Below are 22,888 nucleotides of genomic sequence, written 5' to 3'. Positions count from 1 at the left end.
CCCGAGACCCCCTCCCGGGGGCACACTCATCCCTATGTCCTAGCTGGTTCAGGGACATGCTGGAGCCTCTCTTGGGGTAGGGGTCCCTGGCCGGCCCCAACATGGGTGCATGGAAAGCCCTTGGGAAGGGCAGGGCTGTGGCCAGCTGTGTAACCTGTGACTCACTCGTGAGTCTCAACGTTTTTGAGCTCAATTACTCAAGTGTGAGGTGAGAAGCCCGCCCAAAGGTCCCCCAGGGCAGATGCCGACAGGGGTGCAAAGGCAGGGTGATGCTGGGTCCCGCTTCCAGCTCTGCCTCTGTTCATGAGGACAATGTGGGGGGTCTGGTGGTCTCTCCCACAGCCGGGACCTGCCAGCCGCAACCCGCAGCAGTGGGGGCACCATGTCCTGCTGCTCAGTGTCACCATGGAGGTGACCCCCTGCACTGTCACGCCTGTTGCTGCCACCCTTTGGGGCTCAGCGGGTGCTGGCACCTGCAACCCATGCAGCCAGCACCGGCAGCGGATAAAAATACCCTGGAGCAGCAGGGCAGCCCCGTGCGGGAAGCTGTGGGGGCGGGATGCGGGACTGTTCTCAGAGGGCTGCGGGACTATTCCTGGCCGGTCAATATTGATTCAGCCAGCTCAGGTGCAACAGCTCAGCCTGGAAGCACCGTATTTAGGGCCCGGCGAGAGGCGAGGCGGGAGCCTGAATTGGGAGCATTGTCCAGGGGAGGAAGAGGGCAGGGAGAGGATGTGAGCTCTGTAATCTGCAGCGAGCGGCTCCCGGCAGCAGCCCGGGAGAGGGGCACACCCTGCGCCAGCGAGAGACACTGGGATGCACGGAGCATCTTCCCTGGGGATGGAACACGTGCAGCCAGTTCCCAGCAGGAATGGGCGTGTGGGGCATGGAGTGGAGCTGCCAGTGCTGGCTACCGCAGGCTTTGAGCTGCTGCTGGCTCCAGGCAGCAAAGCAGGTCTCAAGAACCAACTTGGTTCCCCACTTGTTCTAGGTACCTCGGGGTGGTCCAGCCCAGCCTGGGCGTGGGTGTCTCCAACCAGAGCCCTACATGCTCCTGAACCTGCAGTGGTGAGGGGAGAGTGTGATGAGCTGGTTGTCCCCATTTGCTGCTCTAGGACAAGTGGGTCTCTGACAGCTCACCCAGGCCTGCATTGCCAGGCACAGTGCAGATGGCACTAGGAGCTGCAAAATCATGGCAAGAGTGCTCAGGACAGAGCCTGAGACAGGGTTTATTTCCATAGCTATAGGCAGGGGCTGTGATGCTTGCCATGGGCAGCCACTGCCCAGGAGTGACCCAGGCAAGGCTGGACTGAGGAGTGCTGGGAGTAGCTCTGTGTTCAAGGAGCTGGCACAGCTGGGAGCACACAAGACCTGCCAGCCTTCACCTCCACAAAGCTCTCAGAGGCTGCTGCTGCCCTGCGGTGCCTGGGAAGCAAGCTGGGAATAGACAGGGCTCTGCATGGGATCAAAATGGCTCACTGCAGCCACAGCCCTGTATAAGTGAAGCTGGTGTCATCACTGCCATCACAGGTGCCTAAAGTCCTTGAGTGCCACATGGGCAGCATTGCGTCCTGCAGCTCCCATCACTCCTCCTCCTGCAAAGAGCAGAAACGGGCAGTGGTGAGCAGCTCCACACCTAGGAGATGGGGTGCAGGGTGGCACCATCAGAGCTGCCCCATCTCCCTGCCCCTGAGAGGGCAGAGAGAGCAACGGACACACTCCCCCCCCCCCCCCCCCCCCCCCCCCCCGATGCCCTTGCATCTCTTCCACACATCCCCATCCCCTTTCTGCAGCTCCCCAGTAGGGTCCCAGCTCCCAGCACTGCTCACCAGGATGGGCTCCACTTCCACACAGATACAAGCCGGGAATTGGGGACCTGTAGCCTGAGTAGGATGGTGCTGGCCGGGCAAAGTACAGTTGGTCCAGAGACATCCCTCCATGGAAGATGTTCTGCAAGGAGAACTCTATGTGAGTTGGCTGTGCTGGCCCAGGGCTGTGTGCACACTGGCACAGGCACCAGAGTGATGCTCAGAGCTAAGCCAGCATGGCACCTACCCCACCAGGCAGCCCAAAGATGCTCTCCAGGTCAGGTGGTGTCAAGATGTCTCTGCCAATGACGGATGCCTTGAACCCTGGGGCATAGGCTTCGATGCAGTCAAACACTAGAAAAGGATGGAAGGGTGAGCACGGGCATGGTGGCCAGCCCCTGAGCAGCTCCAGGGCAGCTCTGACCCCAGGAAGGGACCAGCACTGCTGGTGTTACCTGGGTCCATGTATGCATTACATACCTGTGTCCGCATATGCATTTCTGGCCTGCTCATCCCAGTGCTGCCCACCTGCCAGCACGAAGGGGGTGTACTGGGTGAAGAGGGACACAACATGGCAGCCCTGTGGGGCCAGCCCTGGATCCAGTGCTGAGGGGATGCAGAGCTCGATCATGGGCCTGGGGGAGCAGGACATGAGTCAGGCAGGCAGGAGACCCAGCCACCCCAAACCTCTTCCCCAGCACCACCCGTTGTGGCTGTGCTGCCCCTTCCCTGGTGCAGCATGGTGTGCTGGTGTGGGCTCCTACCTGCTGGAGGGGTGCCCATGGGTGGCCTCAGTGAAGGCCTGGTGCAGGAGGTGGGTGCCCTCACAGTTGAGATGGATGGAACATTGGTGGTGGGGCAGGGGCTGGCCATCGCGGGCATTGGGAGCAGCCAGGAAGCTGGGCAGCCGATCCACCGCCACTGGGAACAGGTGGTGGGAATGGGGAAGTGGGGTGCAGCCTGTTGCTGAGCCTGGAGCCAGTGTCCCTCCAGCAGGGACAGTAGCAGAGGCAGCCCTGTCAGTACCTACCATTGATCTTGGTGACCGGGGAGCGCGTGTCAACCTGCTGGATCCGCCGGACAAAATCCTTGGGCAGCTGCTCCTGGGGTGGGAGATGCCAGTGCAGAGACTGGTGGTGAGGGGTGATGTGGCCAGGGGATACTGCAATGGCAAACCTCCACCAGCCCCTGCACCCTGTACCTGGGGGATGAGCTCCAGGAAGGTGATTTGGGGGGAGGCATTGGACAGCACCAGTTTGCTCCTCACCTCCGTCCCATCCTGCAGCACAACGCCCTGTGCCTGCCTGTCCCTGCCCAGCAGCACATGGGACACGGCCTGGGCGGACAGAGAGGACAGGACTTCACCAAGAGCATCCCCAGTGCCTGCAGGCTGCCCCCCAGGCACCCCGTACCTTCTCAGCAAAAATGTGGGCTCCCCTGGCAGCTGCCGCATGGGCAATGGCTTGGGACAGGGCTCCCATCCCACCGGACACGTAGCCCCAGGCCCCCCGCCGTCCCTCCAGCTCGCCCATCACATGGTGCAACAGCACGTACCTGTGGTGGCAGGACCCCAGGTTAGCCACCAGCCAACGTGACAGGTCTGTCCCCTGCATGGGCACAGTGAGGATGGTGCCACAGCCCCCACAGACGGGACCATGCCAGCTTATGGGATGCCAACCCAGTAACAGGCAGCACCCACTGGTCAGAACTTGACCTGACCTGGGGACAGAGGTGTTCAAACAGCAAAGGGGCTGGTGAGGATCACTCAGGCGAGCCATATGGCAGGGATGTGGAGCAGCCCCTTGCCCAGCCCCAACACCTGAGCCATCCAGGCAAGGCTGAGCAGGCAGTGGGAGGGACAGGCAGCTGGGCAGGGCACAGGATAACGGGCTGCAGCAGAGCCAACTTGCTGCTTGCACAGGGGTTGACATGGGGGGACAATGCAGCTACCTAGGGGGAAAGGACCCTCACCCACTGCCTGGGGTGTGGGGGCTAGTCATGGCTCCAATCACTGCATCCGTAGCCAGAGTTGCTTTCAACGGCTCTGACTCAAACCACTGATCCAGGATCTGGGCCAGGAATAAAAGAGAGCATTAGGTTTAGGGCTGTAGGCTTTGGAGTACCCTTGCAGGCAGGCAGCAAGGCAGCTGGTGGCTCCACACTGCCACTGCCAGCACTCACCTTGGAGATAGGGGCTGTGAGCACCTCGTAATAGCGGGGCAGCTGCCGCCCCAGTGCCAGTCCTGGGGTGAGAGGTGGTGTGAGACCTGCGTGGCTGTGCCAGGGCAAGCTGCCCATGCCCAGCTGGGTCTGGGGGTCAGGCAGTAGGATCAAGGCCCCAGCTGGGGCTCCTGAGGAGCCTGTGCCCTGGGGAAGAGCAGCCATCAGGGTCTTCCAGCATCACCAATGTACCTGCCCGCAGCAGGGGCTGCAGGGATCGCAGAGCACTGAGCCGCTGGAGCAGGGAGCCCTGCCCCAGGGCAGCTGTATCCACTGGGGCAGCATCCAGCAGCGGGTCAAGGGCTGACACTAAACCCTCCATGAACGCCTCATATTCTGGATAAGCCTGAAATGGGATAGAGGGGGGACTACAGGGACTGCGCCGTGGTGGGTGTGCTGGATATCCTGCAGCTCCATGGGCAGGTCAGCCCCTCTGGAGGCTTTGCCATACTGGGTGCCTACCCCCAGGCAGTACCTGGGCATCCTTCTGGGAGAACTGAGCGATCTGCTGCTGGGTCTGGGCCCTGTTGTTTCCCAGCAGGAGGGAGCGGGGTGGGCTCCTGTCCTCCAGCAGTGGGGTGAAGGAGTAGGGGTCCCGTGGGAGCACCCTCAGACCATGCCGCTGCAAGACAGGGATGGCAGGACCCATGCTGTGAGGACAGGATGGCAGCGGGCTCACCCTGCCAGTGTGCCAGGAGGGGCCTGCAGCCAGCGAGGGATGGGTGCCGCTACCTGCAGCTCCAGCTCGGTGTAGATCTGTGGCCGCAGCAGGCTGAGCAGGTACGATGCCCGGGAGAACTTGAAGCCTGAAAGTTGTGTGGCAGTGGGGGGTGCCCAAGTGCAGGGCTGGCCAGGGGTATGGGCACAGGGGACACACAGGGGTACCTGGCACAATCTCCTCTGTGACAGCTGCACCGCCCAGCACATGGCGTTTCTCCAGCACAGCTGTGCGCAGCCCTGCTCGCTGCAGGTAGGCAGCCTGCTGGGAACACGGCATCACACTGCCCATCGCTCCTGGTGCGATGTCTTTGTTATCCCCAGCATCCTCTCACCGGGGATGGCCCTGCTTCCCACAGCCCTGTGGCAGCCCCCAGCGCCATGGACACTGCCACCAACACCCTCCCTGCTCTCCCACTGTCCCCAGGGATGGAGGAAAGACAGCACCACTGTGCTCTTGGTACTCACTGCCACCAGCCCATTGTGCCCTGCAAAGAGAGAATGAGGTGAGATAAGCCCAGTGTTGGGGCAGTCCCATGCACAGGGCACCCTGCCATGCCTGGGCCACGGAGCTGCCACAACCACTCAAATAATGGGGTTCTGGATGCACAGATATAGGTGAAAATGAGGATTCTCCCGTCCCTTTAGCCCTGGACCTAATGGTGCAAGGGCAGGGGACAGAGATGCTCAAGGCAGATGCACGCTGTGGGGATGCAACACATGCCTGTTCATACCAGATCCCTGCGTCCTCCCTGGCACAAGGCACGTTGCAGGGCTCTGCAGTGTGCCCTGCACCGCTGTGGTCCCCATCCGGCCATAACCCTCCTGCCTGCCCTGAGGGGAGGGCAGCTTGGCGTCCCCACCGGCTCCCCACAGCCCAGCACTGGCTCCCTCGCCCTACATTACCTGCCCCGATCACCACCGCGTCGTACTCCCGCTGCAGCCGCTCTGCACCCCCAGCATGGGCCCACCGCGCTGCCGGCGGCGCTGGGCAAAGGTGCCAGCCCCGCAGCCAGCGGGCAGCGCAGCCCCTGCCCGCTCCTGCCCCGTGCCCGGCTGCCATCGCCCCGCAGCGCCCGCTCAGCCTGGACTTTGCTTCTACAGCGGAACTTTCACTGGGCTTCCGGGCAAGCGGAGGACACGGGACGGGGTGTGGGGGAAGGCGGTTGCACTCAGAGAATGGACACCGTGTCCCAGGGCTCGCAGGAGGCTGTTCAGGGCAGGGGCACGCACTGATCCCTGCCCCACTGGTGCTGCCTGTGACAAGGCGCTGATCCTGGCAGAGATTGGCTGAGGGTGTGTCGTGGTTTAAACCAAGTCCCCCAACTCCCGGAGAGTTAGGAAGGAAAATCCAAAGAATGTAGCCCCCACGGATTGAGATAAGAACGGTTTAATTGCTAAGGCATAACACAAAACCCCTGCTGCCATTTACTACTACAAATAATAATGATACAGCAAACAGCAAGTGAAAAGAATACAACACCCCACCAGCCACCAACCCATAACTCACTCCACCCTGCCTGGCCGAGCACCATGTGCTCCCTCCTCCATTTTCCTCCACAGCTCTACCCCTCCCGCCTTCTCTTTCCCAGTATCCATCCTGGGCATCACGTGCTATGGTATGGAATACCTCATTGGCTAGCCTGGGTCAGGTGTCCTGTCTCTCCTTCCTCCCAGACTCCCCCTGGCTGGAAAAAACCTTGAACAAAAACACCCTCAAAACATGCTCAAACCATGACAGGGTGTGCAGGGGGGCTGCAGGCCAGCCCCGGCACTGAGAACGCAACAGGGTTGGATCCTGCCGGGGGCTCAGCAGCATGGAAGGTGGTCGTTATAGACTTCTACCAGTCTGGGTACACACTGGGGAAGACTGCCCAGCACCTTCCCCAATCTGTACCCAGGAAGGTGCTGGGCAGGGATGGGGGCCCCAGGGGCCCCCAGCCCCTGATCTGCTTCAGGAAGAACCCAGGGACATGTGCCTGGTATGATGGGCCAACAAGCACTGCAGGGTAAGGGAAACTTAACCCCCCTCGGGCAGGTAAGCCTAAAACACAGCCCTGAAAGCAGCGGGAAAAGGGGCAGCATGGGGGTGTGCTTGGCCCCAACCCAGTGCTGTTGCTCAGCAGGGCAAATTCCTGCCCAACAGGATGGGGCAAAGGCCCTGACATGGTCCAGTGCTCCCTGAACTGCTGTACCCAGCCCTAGTGAGCAGCACTGAGTGACAAGGGGCTGCGGCGGCCAGAGTCCCTTGGGGCTGACCCCATCCCTCATGGTGCCCAGTGGGTTTGCGTGTGCACTGAGTCCAGAGGTGCCTGGGAAACACATCAGCAGCCTCAGCCCCTCTTCACAGCTGGGCTTGCCAATATGGCCTAGTGGTGCTTGGGAGCCAGGGTCTGCACCTCCCCAACCCTGCCCAAGCCTTCGAGCGCCCTGCACCCCACATTTGGGGAGAGAGGAGAGGGGGGCACATCATGGGCCGTTCATCCACACAGGTTTGGCTACGCTGTTTTCTTCTCTAGCCAAAGCCTGTCAGCGATGCCAAGCTACTGCTATAAATCCTTCTTTGGAAACGCACTTTTCAGCAAGATGGTGATTTGCCAACAACCTCTCAGCCCCACTCTCCGCCTGTCCCTGAAGGCTGCTGGTTGCCAGCGAAGCCCATGGGGAGCTGGGCTGGAGGACGGGAAGGCTGCCTGCAGGTACAGCTGACAGCATAGACACTGAGAAAGCAGCCCATGCATCAGGAACACCCACAGCCCTGCTTTAATCCTGGTCCTGAGTGGCTGGAGGCAGCTCAGAGCAGTGGGATGCGGGAGGGCTCCCAGAGACGCCGGGCCAAGTCGCAGGCCTGCTGGACCACAAGCTCGGAGGGGATGATGCCGAGGTGCACAGTCAGCAGCTCGTAGCACTTCACCACTTCTGCCTGGTGGTTCTTGCTATAGTAACGCAGCAGCTTCCTGGAGAGAAGATGGGGGCTCAGCAGGTACAGTGCAGACTAGTACCTCCTTTCTAACCACCTTCTAGGGAAAGGAAGGCAAGGACCCAGCGCCCGCCTACTGACAGGACCCCCACACCAGGCTGGGGAGATGGGCTGGTGCAAGCCTGGTGACACCACAGCACTGGTACCATCCTGCAGTGACATCCCAGTGCGGGCAGCATCACTAACAGCCCCAGGCCCTGGTGCCAAGCAACATGGCTGGGGACCACTCACCTGTAGTAGTCTCCTGCCAGCATCCCAATGGGAGCAGAATCATCGGAGAGAACTGGCACCTCCATCACCTCCAGCTTGTAGCCCTGGGGAGAGATGACAGGAGAGGGCAGGAGCAGGCAAGAGACTGCTGAAGAGCTGAAGCCAACTGTGCCTACAGTCCTGCCCTGAGAAGGTGCTGGTGAAGATAGGCTCAGCCCTTATCTGACCCCACATACCAGCTCATTCTCAAACCAGAGGAAGTAGGAGCAGCAGTAGTCGCCATCCTGTAGCATGAGTGTTGTGTAGCCCTTCTGGAGGTATCGCCGGGCCAGTGTGATTAGGGACCAGACCTGGGGGACAAGGGGCACCTGAAACCTGAGCATCACCCCCTCCTGGGGTCCCCCATCCCACCCTTAGCCCCACAAGCAGTACCTTCCTCTTGATGAAGGTGGCCAGGGGCCCCTTGCCCAGCTCTGAGCTGGACTTCTCTGTGATGCTGAGCGATGGTGCCATCATCTGCCCAGATGTGCGGTCCACATAGATGAAGTGCACCAGGCCAGGAAAGTCCTCCAGGTACGTGGGGTGGGTTAAGGGTGTCCAACAACTTTGGTGCCTTCCCAGGACAGCCCCTTTGCCCACCACACTCCTCCCCCTGCACCCAGTGATGTGGTACATTGTCCCACTCCCACCTCTGCTACCCCCCTGGGGACCCCTCCTTGCGGGGCTGGGCTCCCAGCTGCAGGGATGGGTATGACACCATGGTGATATTGCGCCTGCTCTTCACCAGCAGAAAGTCCCGCCAGTCCAGCAGCTTCTCCCTGCCAAGAAGCAGCACAGTGGGAGGCCAGGACCCACCAAGCCCCAGCAGAGCTGCGTATGGGGCAGCCTCCTGGGGATGCTGGCCACCCCATGCACTCACTTCATCAGCTTCTGGGCACGGTCCTGCAGCCCCTGGGAAAGGCTGTGTCTGGCAGAAGTCAGGAAGAGCTGGCGGTACATGGAGCAGAGCTGCCGCTTCATGTTGGACACTGCCTGCAGCAGCCTGAGCAGGGAGGCACAGATGCTGCTGAGTTTGGCCCCTGGGTCCCCAGCACTGCAGGGACAGCCATGCTGCCCCCAGCCTGCCCTGGAGAATTTCCCTAGCTATCCCATACTCACTCCAGGGAGCTTCCAGGCTCAGTCCGTGAAAACATCTTATTTTTGAAGTCCACCCAGGTGTTCTGCAACTAGAGAGAGACCAGGCTCAGCATCAGGCAGTGGGGACAGCAGGATGGGGTCCTCATGTCCCCACTCCCACCTGGATGTCCTGCCCGCTCAGCTTCTTCACAAACTTGTCCATGCGCTGCCGCAGCTCAGCCACGAATGGGTACGAGCGTGGGGCTCCTACCTCTGGCCCCTCTTCCAGCTTCTTCTCCAGCACCAAGAAACCATCCAGCAGCTGGTACAAGGTGATGGCAACCTGGGTCATGGGGCCCTGCTGGGAAAGGGAGATGTGGGTGAGCCAGGACCCACCACAGCATCACATCCCTCGCCTTAGAGTGAGCTCACCTTGGTCAGGAGGATGAGGGAGATGCCTGGCCAGAGTGGGAGGCAGTGCATGGTGTGTGGCAGTAAGGGGCAGTAACCTTCCCGCAGGCTGGCATCCAGGAATATCCTCCTGGGGTTTGAAGCTTCAGGGACCAGAGGCCCCAAGGTCTGGAGCAAGTCCTCCGCCATCTAGGGAGAGGAGGGAAATGCTCAGCCCCCAGAAAGATGAGACAGCCCACAGCAATGCCCTGAAAGCTGCAAACAGGCATGACTTAACCAAGGGAGCTGGAGAGGCCACGTGACAAAAGAACAGCAGTGAGCAAAGTGCCCAGGGGCCCCAAAAGAGCCGCAAGTAATGGGTAAGCTGCTTGCAAAGACAGGCTGCAAATGCCTTCTGCTGAGGCTCACAGTTGCTTGTACAGTGTGTGAGGCTCTGTGGCATCTGTCAGGGAAGCAGCCCAGAGGCAGCAGAGGGAGACACCAGACTGCTCTGAGACAGCCCCAGCCCCTCTGTGCTGACACTTCTGGACACAGAGACTGTAAGCAGTGCCTCAGAGGGTGGTCAGAGCTGTCACAGTTATGCACAACGTGGCAGACACAGGGCATCCCCCTAACCCTAGAGCTGGGGGCACCCACAGCACAGCACACAGCTCTGTGTGACAAGTGACAAGTGACAAGGAACAGAGACCACAGAGAGCACCAGGACAGGCCAGGAGGGACTGCAGGACCCTTTGCTCACCTGGACATCTGCAGCATCCACCTCCCCGGTGCTCAGCATCTCAGTGCCCTCTGACCAGCTCTCACTGCCTGCAGGGAGCACGGCAGGTTGCTCTCCCTGCCAGCCCCCCATGCAGGGAGGGGGCTGCTGCCCTGCTGGGCACTCACCTGTGCTGTGCCTGCCTGGAGAAGGCTCAGGAGTGTAGTAGACCTCAGGGACAGACTGATCATCTGTGTTCTGCCAGCAGGAATAGCTGGGTTAGCAATGGGAGTGATGCGGACAGCCCAGCCTGCAGGTCTCTATCCCAGGGACTCACCTGGTCATCTGAGTCCTTCTCTGCAGCTCCATGGGAGCCAGGGCTGCTCATTGGAATGCTCTCGCTTCTCTTGGGTGCCTGGGGGAGCACCTTCTCTGCTATGGGCTTCCAAAAAGAGGGAAAAAAATTAAGCCCTCCAAGACATCATCTCATGGGGGCATCCTGACCCACTGCGCCCCACACCCTGCTCTGGAGCACCTGGGGGCTGAGCTCCTCCTCAATGCTCTGGCTGGGGTACAGGTCCTGCACTAGGAGGATGAGGATGAGCAGGTCAGCGGGGCGGATGGAACTGGTGTTGCGGCTGCAGAACAGAGAAGGGAAGGATGAGATGGGAGGGAGAGGGGCTGCCCTGAGGAGGGTGGTGGGGGTGGGCGCACCTGGAGTAGAAAGCCAGCAGCTTGGTGTGCACCAGGAGGAAGGCATGGCACACCTCATCCCCACCGCGCTCGGGGCTGGAGTTGATGTACTGCACCACCTGCTGCTCCAGGAACTCGATGCACTGCTCACACAGCTGAGGGTGGATCAGCCGTTCCACGGCCTGGGACGCAGGGAGGGGGGAAAGCTGCTAAGCCCCCCCCAGACCCAGCCACACAGCCCTGGGTGCAGGTTGAAGCTTCCACTGCTTCAGGGAACTGCCCCAAAGTCCCTGGCCAAAAGCTGTTCCACACATCCCAAGACTCCATGCAGCAGCACACCCCTGGGATGCCCCAAGGTGACAGACACCCCAGGGCACGGTACCTCCACCGCAAAGCTCTGGTCCTCCTCCCGCAGGAGGCTGTAGGTCTCCAGCAGGCCGCGCAGCAGGCTCCAGACACGCTCCCGCTGCTCCGAATCGGCCGGTCGCAACCTGGAACAGCCACAGAAAGAGAACTGAGAGACGGCTGTCACCTCCCTGCGGGGGACGGGCACCCCAAGACCCAGCTGCAGCCCAGCAGGCACGGGGTCCTGCTGCAAAGGGGGGGTTCTCAGCTTGGAAACACCCGATCCCCCAACCCCTGGGGCTCCATGAAGGCCGCTACCCCTCCAACCCGGGGGGCCAGCCCATGCCAACCGTGCCCACTCACTCCTTGCGGATGAGGTGGGAATCGAGCGTGACGAGTCCGCAGTGGACCTCCACCAAACGCCGCAGCACGAACAGCGTCCGGCGCAAGTCATCCTCGCTCTCCGTTCCGTCCCCGTTCACTGCGATGTACAGGCAGTCCCCGAACTGCAAACGCCAGCGGGGTTAGGTCGGGGCCGACGGGGACGCTCCGCTCCCCGGTACCGGTCCTACCATGTGCAGGACGTGCAGGTGCCTCCCGCGCTCCGTCGCAAAGCAAGTGTAGGTGTCGGCGAGCTTCTCCAGCAGCGCCGTGCAGGAGATGATGAGGGGAGCGAAGAGAGTGTTGAGGCTGTCCTCCAGCGCCGGACCCTGGGACACACGCTCCCGGGTCAGCGGCCGCGCACCACGCACCCCCTCCACTCCCGCACCCGCCCCGTCCGGCCCCACCTGCCCGCCGTGGGGCGGCCGCAGCCGGCGGAGGAAGGCGGCATCAGCCCAATAGAAGAGTAGCTCGGCCGCGGTGCTGGCGATCAGGACGCACCGCATGGCCCAGCCCGGCCCGGCCCGACCCGCAGCAGCAGCAGAGGCAGCGGAGGGGCACCGGGACCGCACGGCTCCACCCGCCCCGCTCCGCTTCCTGCTCCGCGCGCGTGACCTGAGCGCCCGCAGCGCCCCCAGCGGCCCGGCGCGGCACTGCACCACGGAGCCCGGTCACCGGCGTCGGGGATGCCCGCTCCCCCCTCCGGCCCCTGCCCCGGCCCGTGGAGGAGAGAAGACACCGGCGCGTTTGACAGCCCAACTTTATTACACCTCCGGTAGCGCCTCGGCGCGCCCCGGCTGCTCCTGCCCCCGACACCGCCCCTCTCCCGGGCAGGACACATTCACCGGCCGCCGCTGCCCGGCCGGGAGGGGCCGGGGCTGCCCTCCAACACCGCCTCCGTCCGCTCCGCTCCGGGCTGTAGTATTTAATTCCCAGCATTTCCAGCCGCGGCCCCTCGATCCCCGCCCCGTGCGGCCCCCGGCGCCCCTTCTCCCGGCAGCATCCCCGCTCCGGTCCCGGTCAGCCTGACGGCAGCAGAGGGAGCTGCTTCCATGCGCTTGCTGCACCGGCAGCGCTGCCCGCCGCCCTGGAAGGTGCAAAAGAAAGGGGGACCTGGCTGCTGGAGGGTCACCCTGAGGAGGCCGGGATAGGGTGCCCCAGCCCTCCCGGCAGCCCGTGGGCACCGGACCCTGGGTGCTTCTTGCAGCTTATGGGATGGATCACGGCAGGCCCTGCAAATTCGCCATCGCACCGCTCCGACGGATGGTGGCCAGAGCCAAGCGGAGCTCTGCAGTCATAGGGCAGGAGAGGGAGCCAAGCCGGACGGTGCGAGGACAACGGCACGTCACGGTGCCCGCCCGACGTGGCCCGCCTGTGCGGGCTGCCGAGGAGGCAGCGTGTCCTGGGAAGTGCGCAGGGGCAGGAGCGGGGCCGGCTGATCAGCTCTGAGCCGTGGGTTATCGGTACCGGCAGGCCAGCGCATTCACGTTCTTCACCACATAGAAGCTCATGGTCAGCGGGGGGATGACAAGGGTGCGACCAGCGCGCAGAGGACGAGGCTTTAGCTCGGGGAGGGTCCCATCGTCCACCATGGCCAACGGCTGTCCGTTGAGCTGGACCGACCTGCATGACCAAGAGACGATCAGGGTGGTGGCATCGAGGACAGGGCAGCGGTGGCAGCCCCAGCCACCAGCATGGCACTTACTTGGAGTGGAGCCCGTCCTTGCCGTAGGGCTGCAGCAGGTACTGGTGGACAATCTTATCCCGCAGCGTCCCTGCCAGCTTGATTTTCTTCCGGGATCGATGCAGGTTGATGATGTAAAGTGTGATGGACCCACGGACATAGTTGTGGCTGCAAAGGGGAGAGCAAGAGCTGATGGCTGTGCTGGCATGGACCCCAGGAGCATCACCTCCAAGAAGCGGTTTGGAGGTCTCTCCCAGCCATCCAGAGGGGACATCACTGTGATCAGGACATCCAGGATCACTGTCCTGGCTGTCCCTCCACAGGGAGATGCCACCTCCCTATCATGAAGCCCAGCTCCAGAATGACACCTTTCCAACCGCCCCCTCTTCAGCCAAGGGTGGCACAGCTCAAGAGGGTGCTGTGCTGCTGTTCTGAGTGGGGTGGCAATCTTGGGACAGCTCCCCCAAGGCCTTGCAATGAGGGGGCTGAGAACGGAGGGGAACTCTTTGCATGAGTGGCATCTGCCCCACCACTCTGGGCACTTAACTGACAGGTCTAGACACTGATCCTCTGTCCTTGCCTAATCAGGCAGCCCCAAACAAAGGCTATAAAGCACTTTGCACCTGTCAGTTACTGGACAAGGTTTCCTACTGAGCTGGAGGCATGTTGAAAGCATCTGGTCTGTGTAAAGAAACAGTCTCTCCTCCTCCACAATAGCAACTTGTGTCTGCGGAGGAGGTGGCTGCCCCCGCCCGGCTCGCTGGGGCGCTTTCAAAGACCTTATCAGCGAAACAATAACCAGGCCGGGCTCCCTGGCAGTGCGGGCTGCGGGTAACCCGACCGACCGGGGGCCCCTCGTGTGAAATCCACCCCCTTGATCTCTGCTGCCTGGGCTGCCCGGTGGCCACTGCACCAGCCCCGGCCGCCCCGTTCCCAGGCGCGGGCTTCCCGTGACTTTCATCGGAGGCATCACTGTTCCCGTGTGCTCCCTCTGCTGTGACAGCGGCCAGAGCAGCACCCGAGCCAGTCCCCTGGGAAGCCAAGCCGCCTTGCTCAGCCCCTGGGCTCCTGCCCAGCATGTCTGCGATGATCCCCGTATGCTGGGGGTCCTGCTTATCCCCACCCTGCACCCCCCAGCCTCCCTCAGCCCGCTTACTTGTGGTAGCTGGTGCAGTGGGCATAAATGCGAAGCTTGTCACGAATGACCCTGCCGGGCCGGGGCTTCCTCTGGAGACCTGCCACGTGTATTGCCAGCACCTTGGGACCAATGAGGCGCTTGTAGAGCAGGGACAGCCAGTAGTCCTGGGGGACAGAGAGAACAGTCAGCAGCACAACAGCCCCCCTGGCTCGCCGTGGGAGCGGGCAGGAGAGGCTGGCTTCCCTGCTAGCAAACTTTTGGCTGCTGGGGTAAAAACGTGTGCCAGAAGTCTGCCTTGGTGTGAGCTTTTTCATGCAGTCAAAGCCCAAATGGCATAGCTGTTTCCAGGAAAGAGATTAAGGGAGGAATACATTACTCTGCCTACACTGAGAGACAATGATACCCTCTAAAGGAGCTCAGATTTTGGCTGGGCTGTGGAGCATGGGGAGCAGCACTGGATGCCCTTGCATGTTCCCACAGACCTGCACGTAGCCGTGCTGCAGACCTGTGCAGCAGCTCCAGGTGATGCACATGGGATGGTGATGTCTCTGTAGCAGACAGGTCACTCTCAGCCCCACTCTCTACATGGGGCTGGAGCACACCAGAGCCTGCTGTGCTCCCCAGCTCTTCATGGCCATGCAGCTGAGGGTGCTCCACCTCCCAAACTCCTGTGGAGTTAAGCACCCATGAACACAGCACGGGAAAGTCAAGTGCTCTAGAAATAGGAGCTGTTCACCCCCTGCACACATGCGTTAATGATGCAGCCTTTAATTACATCACCACATACTACATTTTCCCCCAGGGCATTGCCTCGCTCTGCACACAGGATGGGCCCCAAGCCCTGGGGAGGGAGGTGAGGCTGTGTGGTGATGGAGGCCGCTGCCGGCAGGGCCCCCCCACTCATCCGCTGCAGAAGCTGGGAGGTGTGCAGTAAATGAAGCAGGGTTGTGGGAAGGGAAAGGGCAGGCTCAGGCGCTTTCCTGCTGTTCTGCAGGATGGGGCTCTGGCCCTGCTGCTGCTCCAAGCACCTTGGTGATGCCAGTGAAATGGAACCTCTCATGCTGCCTCTCTAGGTGCTGCCTGTGGGTGCACTAGGCAGCACCTGGGTGCTGGGGCATCTTCACACACATGAGCACTTTGGATAATCCCCTCTGTACAACCCTGACTGGCTGCTCTAGAGAAACTGGGGTGATCCCCTATTGCTGTGGGCAGTGTTGAACACCCAGCAGGGGCTGTTCTGCCTGGCAGCATCCAACCCACATAATGAGCAGTGCTGCTGGTGTGAAAAGGAGCATGGCTCAAGGACCTTGTGGCTCTGCATGCTGCCTGGAGAGGCATGAGAAAAGCCCTGCTTGGTCAGGATAGTGCCAGGATGTGGTATGCCACCACAGAGGAGTGTGTTGGTAATGGGTTTGGGTCCAGGGCCCCAGGCTACAGGGCAGGGTGGGCAGGTGGAAGTGCAGATCCCTCATACATGTATATGTCCCATGGGTGGGAAGCCTTCAAAGAGCCACTATTAACATGCGTTTTGGATGGAAAGGACAGGATACAAAACACAGAGCAGTGCTGCAGCAGCAACTGATGCGAGACGAATACCACTGGCCAGACTGCACTGACATCCCCATCATCTCTCCAGCCCAGCTCAGATGAAGCTGGTCCGTTCCAGCAGCGCTAGGCTGGCCTGGCAAAGACCCACTTTCTGTGTAAGCTTTTGCCATGGCGATGGAGGAAAAGCTGCCTCCTGCTTTTCCTTGCTGCTCCCAGCCAAAACCACTGGGCTTTGTGCCACACCAGCCTGGTAACTGCTTCCCCTGCAAACCCCAGGCCCTGGAGGAGATGCCAGGGTGAAGTGAGAGGCTTATGCACCCCAAGCAGGCTCAGCCAAGGGGCCAAAGGTCCCAGGGAGGTCAAGCAGCAGTGGCTCAGTACTGTAGATGTGTGTTGTCCCTGGGGCCCATGGATCCCTGTCCCCGAAGTTTGGCAGTGCTGCTCGGCATCCTGGGGACATCCCTGCCTGCATCATGCTGCAGGGGCTGTGCCAGCCTTCTGCTGTGGGAAACTATGCTATGCCGTCCTGCTCAGGCTCACTGCAGGCAGGAGAAGCAGTGCCCAGCACACTCCCGGCTCCCTGGGGAGCCATCCTGATTAGCAAGTGTCACCGGATGAGTAACTGAGCTTATGGTGAGGCCAAGGGTGAGATTGCACAGCCCCATGTTAAAAATAAATGAGTTAAAAGTAAATGAGCTCACTGCCTCTAGCTACCTGTCAGCTCAGCCTCTTAGGTCTCTCTAAGCAGCCCCCTTGGGGTTTCTCACAACCTCTTATATTTCCACTGATGAGATGCTGCTTTCATTCACAAGTTATGGGAATGGTATAAGCCAGAGACCTTGTGGCCACCCTCAGAAGTTCCATATGGGTCTCAAGAGTTGTTCTGTAGGGGGCTTACAATGGCCTTGTCACAATGGGGAGCTGGCACCAGGAGGCCCAGCCTCTGGCTGAGCACCCACCCCTCGGGGCAGGGTGGTCTCCTGGGGGTTTGCTGCTTTGATGCCAGTGTCCCTCCACTCTCTAGGCTCAGCAACAGCAACGTTTGCAATGTGGGGGTGCGAGGAGCTGCCCAGCCCCACAGTCTGCTGCCAAATCTCACGTCTCGAGGTATACTTTTCCCAAGGGTGCTCTGACAAACCCTGCTCCCAGCAGAGCAGGGAAGCTGACGCTGGGGCTCCTGCTGTGGCAGTTCACAGGCAAAGCTGTGCTGTTCAGGATCTCCATCTCACAAGGACACATGCTTATCTCTCTGGGAAGCATTGGCCACATTTTGTGAGCTTCTGATCCAGCTAAGGGTACACAGCTTTTCTGAGCTACCGTGCAGGTGCCATGAGATGGGTAAGGCTGTCAGCAGTGGTGCAGGGTGTGAACTGTTCTGCAGTGTGAGATAACCACCTCTGAATGTGCAGCATTTTGGTACAGGTAATGCCCCTAGGGCAGCATGAGGATCAACCTGTCCTTCTAGCATCTGCAGGAGATGAGGGGAGAGCAATGATTTCACCTCGGCTTGCTGGCAAGGCTAGCTCCAAAGACTCCATTTAGGGAAGGATGTGGAAAATACCAAAGAGAGCTCAAAGGAGGGTCAGAAAAATGACTTGGTGCTGGAAAGAGAGTCCTCAGCCCGGCCTTGAGGCACTTGAGCTCTTCAGCTGACTGCAGGGAAGCACTGAAGATAGCTGCAGCTTTTTGCATTACCATGAGCACACTTGTGGCAGGGGCCAAAGTCATGTTCCTTGCAATAAATTATCAGGAGCTGGTGATGCTGAACACTTGGGTGATGGATTACACGCACACACCAAGCATGATGGAAACAAACCTGCCAGGGTGAGCACTTCTCCCAGCTGGACCAGAGGCTGCTCCTACCATCGGTACGAGCAAACCCCAGCTAAAACCGCACAGGGGCTGTTGGGCACCTGCAGCTGCTGGCTCCTGTTTAAATGGGAACCAGCTTCAGAAGCAGTTGATGTTGAAACCCAGCTTGGCTGCAACCAGGATGGCTTTTCCACTCATCAGTGATCTCCCTCTGGACCTCTGACAGCAGCTGGCACATCCTTTTATATGGCAAACCCTGCGCGAGTGTGGCCCCCAGGCTGGCAGCGTCCGTATGCCCCTTGCAAAGAGAAGTGCCTGCCTTACAACACAGTGCCAGGCATCCTGGCAGAGGCTGCTGTGGCAGTGCCCAGCTTGACTCGTGTCTCCAACCAGTGCAACAGCAGAAAGAATTTGCGTTTTGGAGTCACGGAGAGCTCCTGTTGTGAGGGCTGAGCCAGCAATACAGCTGTAGTGGTAGAGGAGGAATAACAGATAGGAAGGAGTCTGGTCTGCTATTCGTCCTGCTGGAATCCAAGGGAGCTTTCTTGCTTTAATTACTTTGCAGACCTATTAAGTGGTGCTGCCACTGCAGCCCCCAGAGCTGCAGGCAAGGAACACCTGAAGGCAGAGCCATCCTGTACCTCAGGAGGTTTCTGGCCAGGACCCCTGATTTAAGGGCAGAGGATGCTTGTCTCAAGTGAGCTGATGTGCATAGCTCAGGCCAGCCACATCTTCTGAACCCCATGAGGCCAGTGAAGACCCACAAGCTTTCCACTAGATAGTGAAAGCCCAGGCAGGGACCCAGAGGGTCCCACTTGATCTGTTTGCACATTTCAATTCATTGCAAGAGCTTTTAGACACTTCAGCTTTTGGAGATACAAGGCTGATCAGGCAGACCTTCAAACAGGCCTATTGACTAGGTTTCCTGAGCCATCAGGCAGGGCACAGGAGCGTATTGCCAGTGCTCTCTCCCAAAGGCAGCAGAGCAGCTTCACAGCCCACCTGAGTTCAGCTCTGAACTCACCACATGTGAGAAGACATTGCCATAACCAGAAAACTGAGTAGAGGAGCCACAGCCCTTCAGTCTCCCAGGGGCTGCAACCAGCAAAGGCAGCCAAACTCCAAATGAGTGGCTGCTGACCCCCGGTGCACAGCCTCCTCTGGCTGGGGCTGCGGGGCATGGCTCTGTGACCCTGTGTCATCACCAGCATCAACTGGCTGCTGCTGGCCCTCCTCCTCTTCCTCTTGCTTCTTCCCTCTTCTGAAGCTGCCCAAGCTCTTTCTCCATCCCTCAGGCACACTTGAGTTTCATCAGCCTGTTACAGACTGCCCCATTCCTGCACCTTCTCCTGTATTTTTTCATAGTCCAAGCAATCCTCATGGAGATAAGGCCTGGCTTGTCTGCCTTCCTGTATATCACAGGACAGAGAGCTTTGCTCTTTTATTCCTCTGTTGAGCCTGATGGCTTGTTTTGGCAAAAGCATCTTCCAGAAAAGTAGTGATTGCGGTTGTGAGGGCTTGGAGAGATGGAGAAGCTGCCACTTCTCAAGGAGTCCATTCCAGCAGTTAAACATCAGCACTGTTAACAATACTACTCCTTATTTTCAGCTTGGATTTGTCTGGCTTCAGCTTCCAACCAGTGGTTCTTGTTTTCTCTTTTCCACTAGATTAAAGAGATCCTCGGCATCCAAAGCTTTCTCCCTGCGGAGGTCCTTACATCCTGTTCAAGCCACGGCTGGTTGTTCCTTCAGCAAACCTGGACTAATGCCGCTGTTAATATTATCCCTGAGTTTTACAGGCTTCTTGGACTGTGGGAGCTTGATGCTTTCTCACCCAAACCATGTGCAAGGTCCTGTGACCAGCAAAGTGGGGCAGAGCCTCTATCCAAAGGGAATACTCACTGAAACCAAAATTATCAGCTCTGGGAACAGACACTGATGCTGTCCTCACAGCTCACTTGCACCCATCCTCAGAGATGTGAGCCTTTTGCCACTCTGTGTGTGCACTTCCCTTGTGTGGGGGCCCTGAAGAGCTGAGAGCCTGGTGAGCAGTCTCCTACAGCATTTGCTGCCATCCTCGGGTAATTTACAGGTGTGCCCTGGGCATCATGGGGACACTCAGAGAGAGTCTAGGAATGGGGAACACCACTCCTCCCAGCCCCAGATGAGGGGGTTTCAGGCTGCCAAGTGCTAGTGGCATCAGCAGGGGAGGATGGGGCCAGCACAGATGGAGATGCTGCAGCAAGTGTCCCCTTGCCTCTTCCCTCTGCTCTGCCTACATTTCCCTGCCCCTCCTGGACAGGACAGACCCTTGCTTTGATCCAGGTACCTGCACCTATGAAAGGACCAGCTGACACTACCCAGCTCTTTCTTGCTTATCCTTGGTCCCTGCTGGTGCCCACCACCAGTCCCCCGAAGATGCTGATGTCTCTGCCTGGGTTGCTTTCAACATGCTGATCCTCTTCCTTCCTGCTCTAACGGCTGTGAACTCCTCACCTCACACCACTCTTTCCTGCATCGCCTTTCTCTGCTGCAAGCAGTCTAGGCTGAAATGTGACGTGAAGAGGCTGCAGTCCTGCAGTCCTGCACCTCCGTGCCATTCAACTAGGGAGGGAGAGGAGGCAGGCACAGTGAGGGTGGGCAGCGACTCCACTAAACAGGGTAGGAGCAGCTCTGTAGAACAGAACAGAACAGTTGCTGCTGTGGCTGTGTTGTGCACTTATGGGAGCTTACAGCAGGCTGGCTCTTGTCTAGCCCTTTGGACTGAGTATCTACACGTGGTTAGGGAAAGGAAACCAGGTCACGTTTTATAACAGCTCTGCAATAAGTCCCAAAGTGCAGCACGTGGGGACAGCCAGGAGAGCTGCTCCCATCCCTAACAACCTGTTTATGTGCATGCTCCCATGGCCTCAGAGAGCAGCATTCTCACCCACTGATGCCAGCAGCACTGCAAGATCCATTTGGGGTGAGCATCAACCATTCATCCTACAGCTAGGGATCTTCCCCAACAGCACCAGCAGCATAACCCTCCAAGCCTCCACGGAGCATCACATCTTCCCAGCCTTCAAGCTGCTATACCCTTTGCTCAACCCCTCTCCCTTGTCTCTGTCTCTTCTCATTTTCTCCATCTTGGAGAAAGACCAAATACTGACATTAAAGGCAAAATTCCTGCTGTGGAAGCAGCAGCCACAGGAATTGCTGCCAGGCACTGCTGGCACCAAGGGGACAGCCTGCCCAGACACTGTGAAAATGACTAGTGGGAATTGGTCCCTGCCTATTGCTGCCCTGTGCAAGCTGGTCCCCAGTGCCCCCACCTTCCTGGGGAGCTGAGCAGATGGAGGAACAGCCAAACCTCTCTTCTGTCATCACCTCTCCTAACAGGGACCAGGCAATGGAGGCCACAGGAAGGGAACAGAGCCACTAGATCAGAAGGCTTGGAAATCAAATGCAATTTCTTTGCTGTTTTCTGTTCTGCTGCTGCTTTTCACTATAACGCAACTTCCCTCCCTCCCACTGACAAGCACCAGACCACCCGGGGAATGGTCTTGCTGTTCCATCTCCTCCACAGCCCCAACATGGCTCTGTCACTGAGGAGGGCAGGTCACTAGCATGGTGCCTCTGAGAGATGTGGACAGTTCCTGTATTGATCCTATCAAGTACAAGATGCTGCTGCTGGTCCCAGGTGGAGGGTGTTTCTGCCCCAGTCTCTGGCGCAGGAGGAACAGCCTGGCTCTGGGTCTGCACATGTCCCGCAGCTCTGGCGGATGGGTGCCCCAGCTGCTGGCCACAGCATGGCTTTGATGCATTTGAGAGTCCAAGCATATGTACTTCAGAGACTCTTTTATGGTGCACTAAGAAGGAAAGGGCCCTGAATCTGCTGTGACAGCAAGCAGAGTTTAGGTGCTTTAAATCTGTCTCCTTGTTCACAGATAAAACAAGCCTCAGAGCAGACTTATGTCTCCTAGAAGGCTGAATGCAGCGAGGGTACAGAGAGCAGAGTATGACAGGGTCCTGAAGACATGGTTTGGTCATGGTTGAAAGGGCAAGGCAGTGGAGGGGATGCCCTGCTCAGAGCTGCTTCAGGCACTTGTACAAAGGCTGGCAGAGAGATTTCTGCAGGGCTACACTTCCAACTCTGCCCTTCAGCAGGTCATGCTCTGGATGCGCCTCTCCTGGGAGAGCTTTTCTGCTGTGCACAACTGCCCTGGCTGGGATTTTACCCTTCCCTTCTGCGGCCCAAATGAACGTCCTGTACACACACCTCCTGCCTGCTCCTGCCTCTCCCACCCTTCTCTGTCTGCAAGCATCACTCCCACCAGAGCCAGTGCTCCAACGTGTGGGGCAGATGGGGGTGCCAGACGCCCACGTGGCAGATTTATGGTCATAAGGAACAGTTTCCATGTGTGTGCAGGCTCCACTGGACCTGCTCCCTTTCCCCACCCCTTGTCGCTCCCAGGCTTGGGACCATGCCTGTGTGGCACATGGCATGCTGCAGCCCAAATCTCCCATCAATGACCCCAAAGCCAAGGGTCCCAGCTGGGGGGGACAGCAGCCACAGTCCTACCCCTGGAGCTCATCCGGCTGCATGTGCGCAGCACAGTGACTCAGTGCTGGGCGTGCAGATGGGCCGGAGCAGCAGTGGGGCTCAATTCCCGCAGCCCCGCAGCCAGCTGGCCGGGCTCGGCGGCTGGAGCGGGAGCGCTTGAGGAAAGGGCTCTCCGTGCGCTTTCCTCTATACATGGCGGGTCTCCTCTCTGCCTCTGGACGCTGCCCTGCGCGGCAGCCCCGCAGCCACCCGACGAGCGGACGGCGGGGTAGGGGTGGGCGCTGGTGGGTGAGGACCTGGCCTCGCAGCCCTGGGCTGGGGGGGTCCCCTCCTGCACAGCACAGCGGAAGGGCAGGCACCGGCCGGGAGGCGGCTGGGACCTCCCCAGCTGCAGCCAGCAGCGCCTCCGCTGATGAGAGCACCGGGGAGTGCAGACGTGCAGCGGGAGGGAGCGTGGCTCCTGCCCTGGCACCCAGCACGGCACCTCACCAGAGGACCCCCTGCCTCTGTGCACCCTGAGACCAGGGAGGCCAACGGGTGCCCTGCTGGGGATGGGTCGAGTAGGTGCTGTTGGTACCAAATT

General features: G+C 59.6%; 3 protein-coding genes across 8 annotated transcripts in view; all 3 read right to left on the bottom strand.

The window, feature by feature from the left end:
- Nucleotides 1-1,222: 1,222 nt before the first annotated feature.
- PYROXD2 (pyridine nucleotide-disulphide oxidoreductase domain 2) lies at nt 1,223-6,031 on the bottom strand. 2 transcript variants are annotated; one of them, XM_031044656.2, is made up of 16 exons: nt 5,652-6,031; nt 5,214-5,233; nt 4,914-5,007; nt 4,761-4,834; nt 4,504-4,650; nt 4,221-4,374; nt 3,990-4,051; nt 3,780-3,877; nt 3,221-3,362; nt 3,010-3,144; nt 2,839-2,911; nt 2,573-2,729; nt 2,289-2,443; nt 2,052-2,162; nt 1,830-1,950; nt 1,223-1,595 (listed from the first exon to the last, which is right to left on the bottom strand). In XM_031044656.2, the coding sequence occupies exons 1-16, from the start codon at nt 5,806-5,808 to the stop codon at nt 1,535-1,537; spliced, it is 1,761 nt and encodes a 586-aa protein (XP_030900516.2). In that variant the 5' UTR covers nt 5,809-6,031; the 3' UTR covers nt 1,223-1,534. The 2 variants fall into 2 exon arrangements, with proteins under 2 accessions (XP_030900516.2, XP_030900514.2); XM_031044654.2 differs by lacking the exon at nt 5,652-6,031 and having other exon boundaries at nt 2,056-2,162; nt 4,914-5,435.
- A 1,457-nt stretch (nt 6,032-7,488) lies between these two features.
- HPS1 (HPS1 biogenesis of lysosomal organelles complex 3 subunit 1) lies at nt 7,489-12,153 on the bottom strand. Of its 2 annotated transcripts, none has more exons than XM_034062623.1 (18): nt 11,986-12,153; nt 11,770-11,907; nt 11,561-11,703; nt 11,235-11,343; nt 10,874-11,034; nt 10,695-10,797; nt 10,497-10,601; nt 10,348-10,417; nt 10,202-10,269; nt 9,484-9,651; nt 9,233-9,412; nt 9,094-9,161; nt 8,855-8,977; nt 8,688-8,753; nt 8,368-8,512; nt 8,172-8,285; nt 7,957-8,039; nt 7,489-7,702 (listed from the first exon to the last, which is right to left on the bottom strand). In XM_034062623.1, the coding sequence occupies exons 1-18, from the start codon at nt 12,082-12,084 to the stop codon at nt 7,540-7,542; spliced, it is 2,106 nt and encodes a 701-aa protein (XP_033918514.1). In that variant the 5' UTR covers nt 12,085-12,153; the 3' UTR covers nt 7,489-7,539. The 2 variants fall into 2 exon arrangements, with proteins under 2 accessions (XP_033918514.1, XP_033918515.1); XM_034062624.1 differs by having other exon boundaries at nt 9,233-9,409.
- Nucleotides 12,154-12,567: 414 nt separating this feature from the next.
- HPSE2 (heparanase 2 (inactive)) overlaps nt 12,568-22,888 on the bottom strand; it is a 108,811-nt gene continuing 98,490 nt past the window's right edge. For all 4 annotated transcript variants that reach the window (XM_031044634.2, XM_031044635.2, XM_005144072.3 and 1 more), the window contains 3 exons: nt 14,419-14,564; nt 13,284-13,430; nt 12,568-13,201 (listed from right to left, as the gene is read on the bottom strand). In XM_031044634.2, coding sequence (XP_030900494.1) covers nt 13,036-13,201; nt 13,284-13,430; nt 14,419-14,564 — 459 coding nt within the window. In that variant the 3' untranslated portion in view covers nt 12,568-13,035. The remainder of the gene's footprint in view (nt 13,202-13,283; nt 13,431-14,418; nt 14,565-22,888) is intronic.

The sequence above is a fragment of the Melopsittacus undulatus genome, chromosome 4 (genome assembly GCF_012275295.1).
Source record: "Melopsittacus undulatus isolate bMelUnd1 chromosome 4, bMelUnd1.mat.Z, whole genome shotgun sequence".
Lineage (NCBI taxonomy): Eukaryota > Metazoa > Chordata > Aves > Psittaciformes > Psittaculidae > Melopsittacus > Melopsittacus undulatus.
Note: the sequence above shows the minus strand (reverse complement) of the source record. Positions and strands in the feature narration are given on the sequence as shown.

Excerpts from the sequence above, each read along its gene's own strand:
- PYROXD2 (XM_031044656.2), bottom strand. The coding sequence starts at position 5,808 with ATGGCAGCCGGGCACGGGGCAGGAGCGGGCAGGGGCTGCGCTGCCCGC. Across the intron at positions 4,651-4,760 it reads ACACCGAGCTGGAGCTGCAG|CGGCATGGTCTGAGGGTGCT; the intron begins GTAGCGGCACCC and ends CCTGTCTTGCAG. Across the intron at positions 1,596-1,829 it reads TGGAAGTGGAGCCCATCCTG|GAGGAGGAGTGATGGGAGCT; the intron begins GTGAGCAGTGCT and ends TGCTCTTTGCAG.
- HPS1 (XM_034062623.1), bottom strand. The coding sequence starts at position 12,084 with ATGCGGTGCGTCCTGATCGCCAGCACCGCGGCCGAGCTACTCTTCTAT. Across the intron at positions 10,602-10,694 it reads AGGAGGAGCTCAGCCCCCAG|CCCATAGCAGAGAAGGTGCT; the intron begins GTGCTCCAGAGC and ends TCTTTTTGGAAG. Across the intron at positions 8,754-8,854 it reads CGTGCCCAGAAGCTGATGAA|GGAGAAGCTGCTGGACTGGC; the intron begins GTGAGTGCATGG and ends GCTTCTTGGCAG.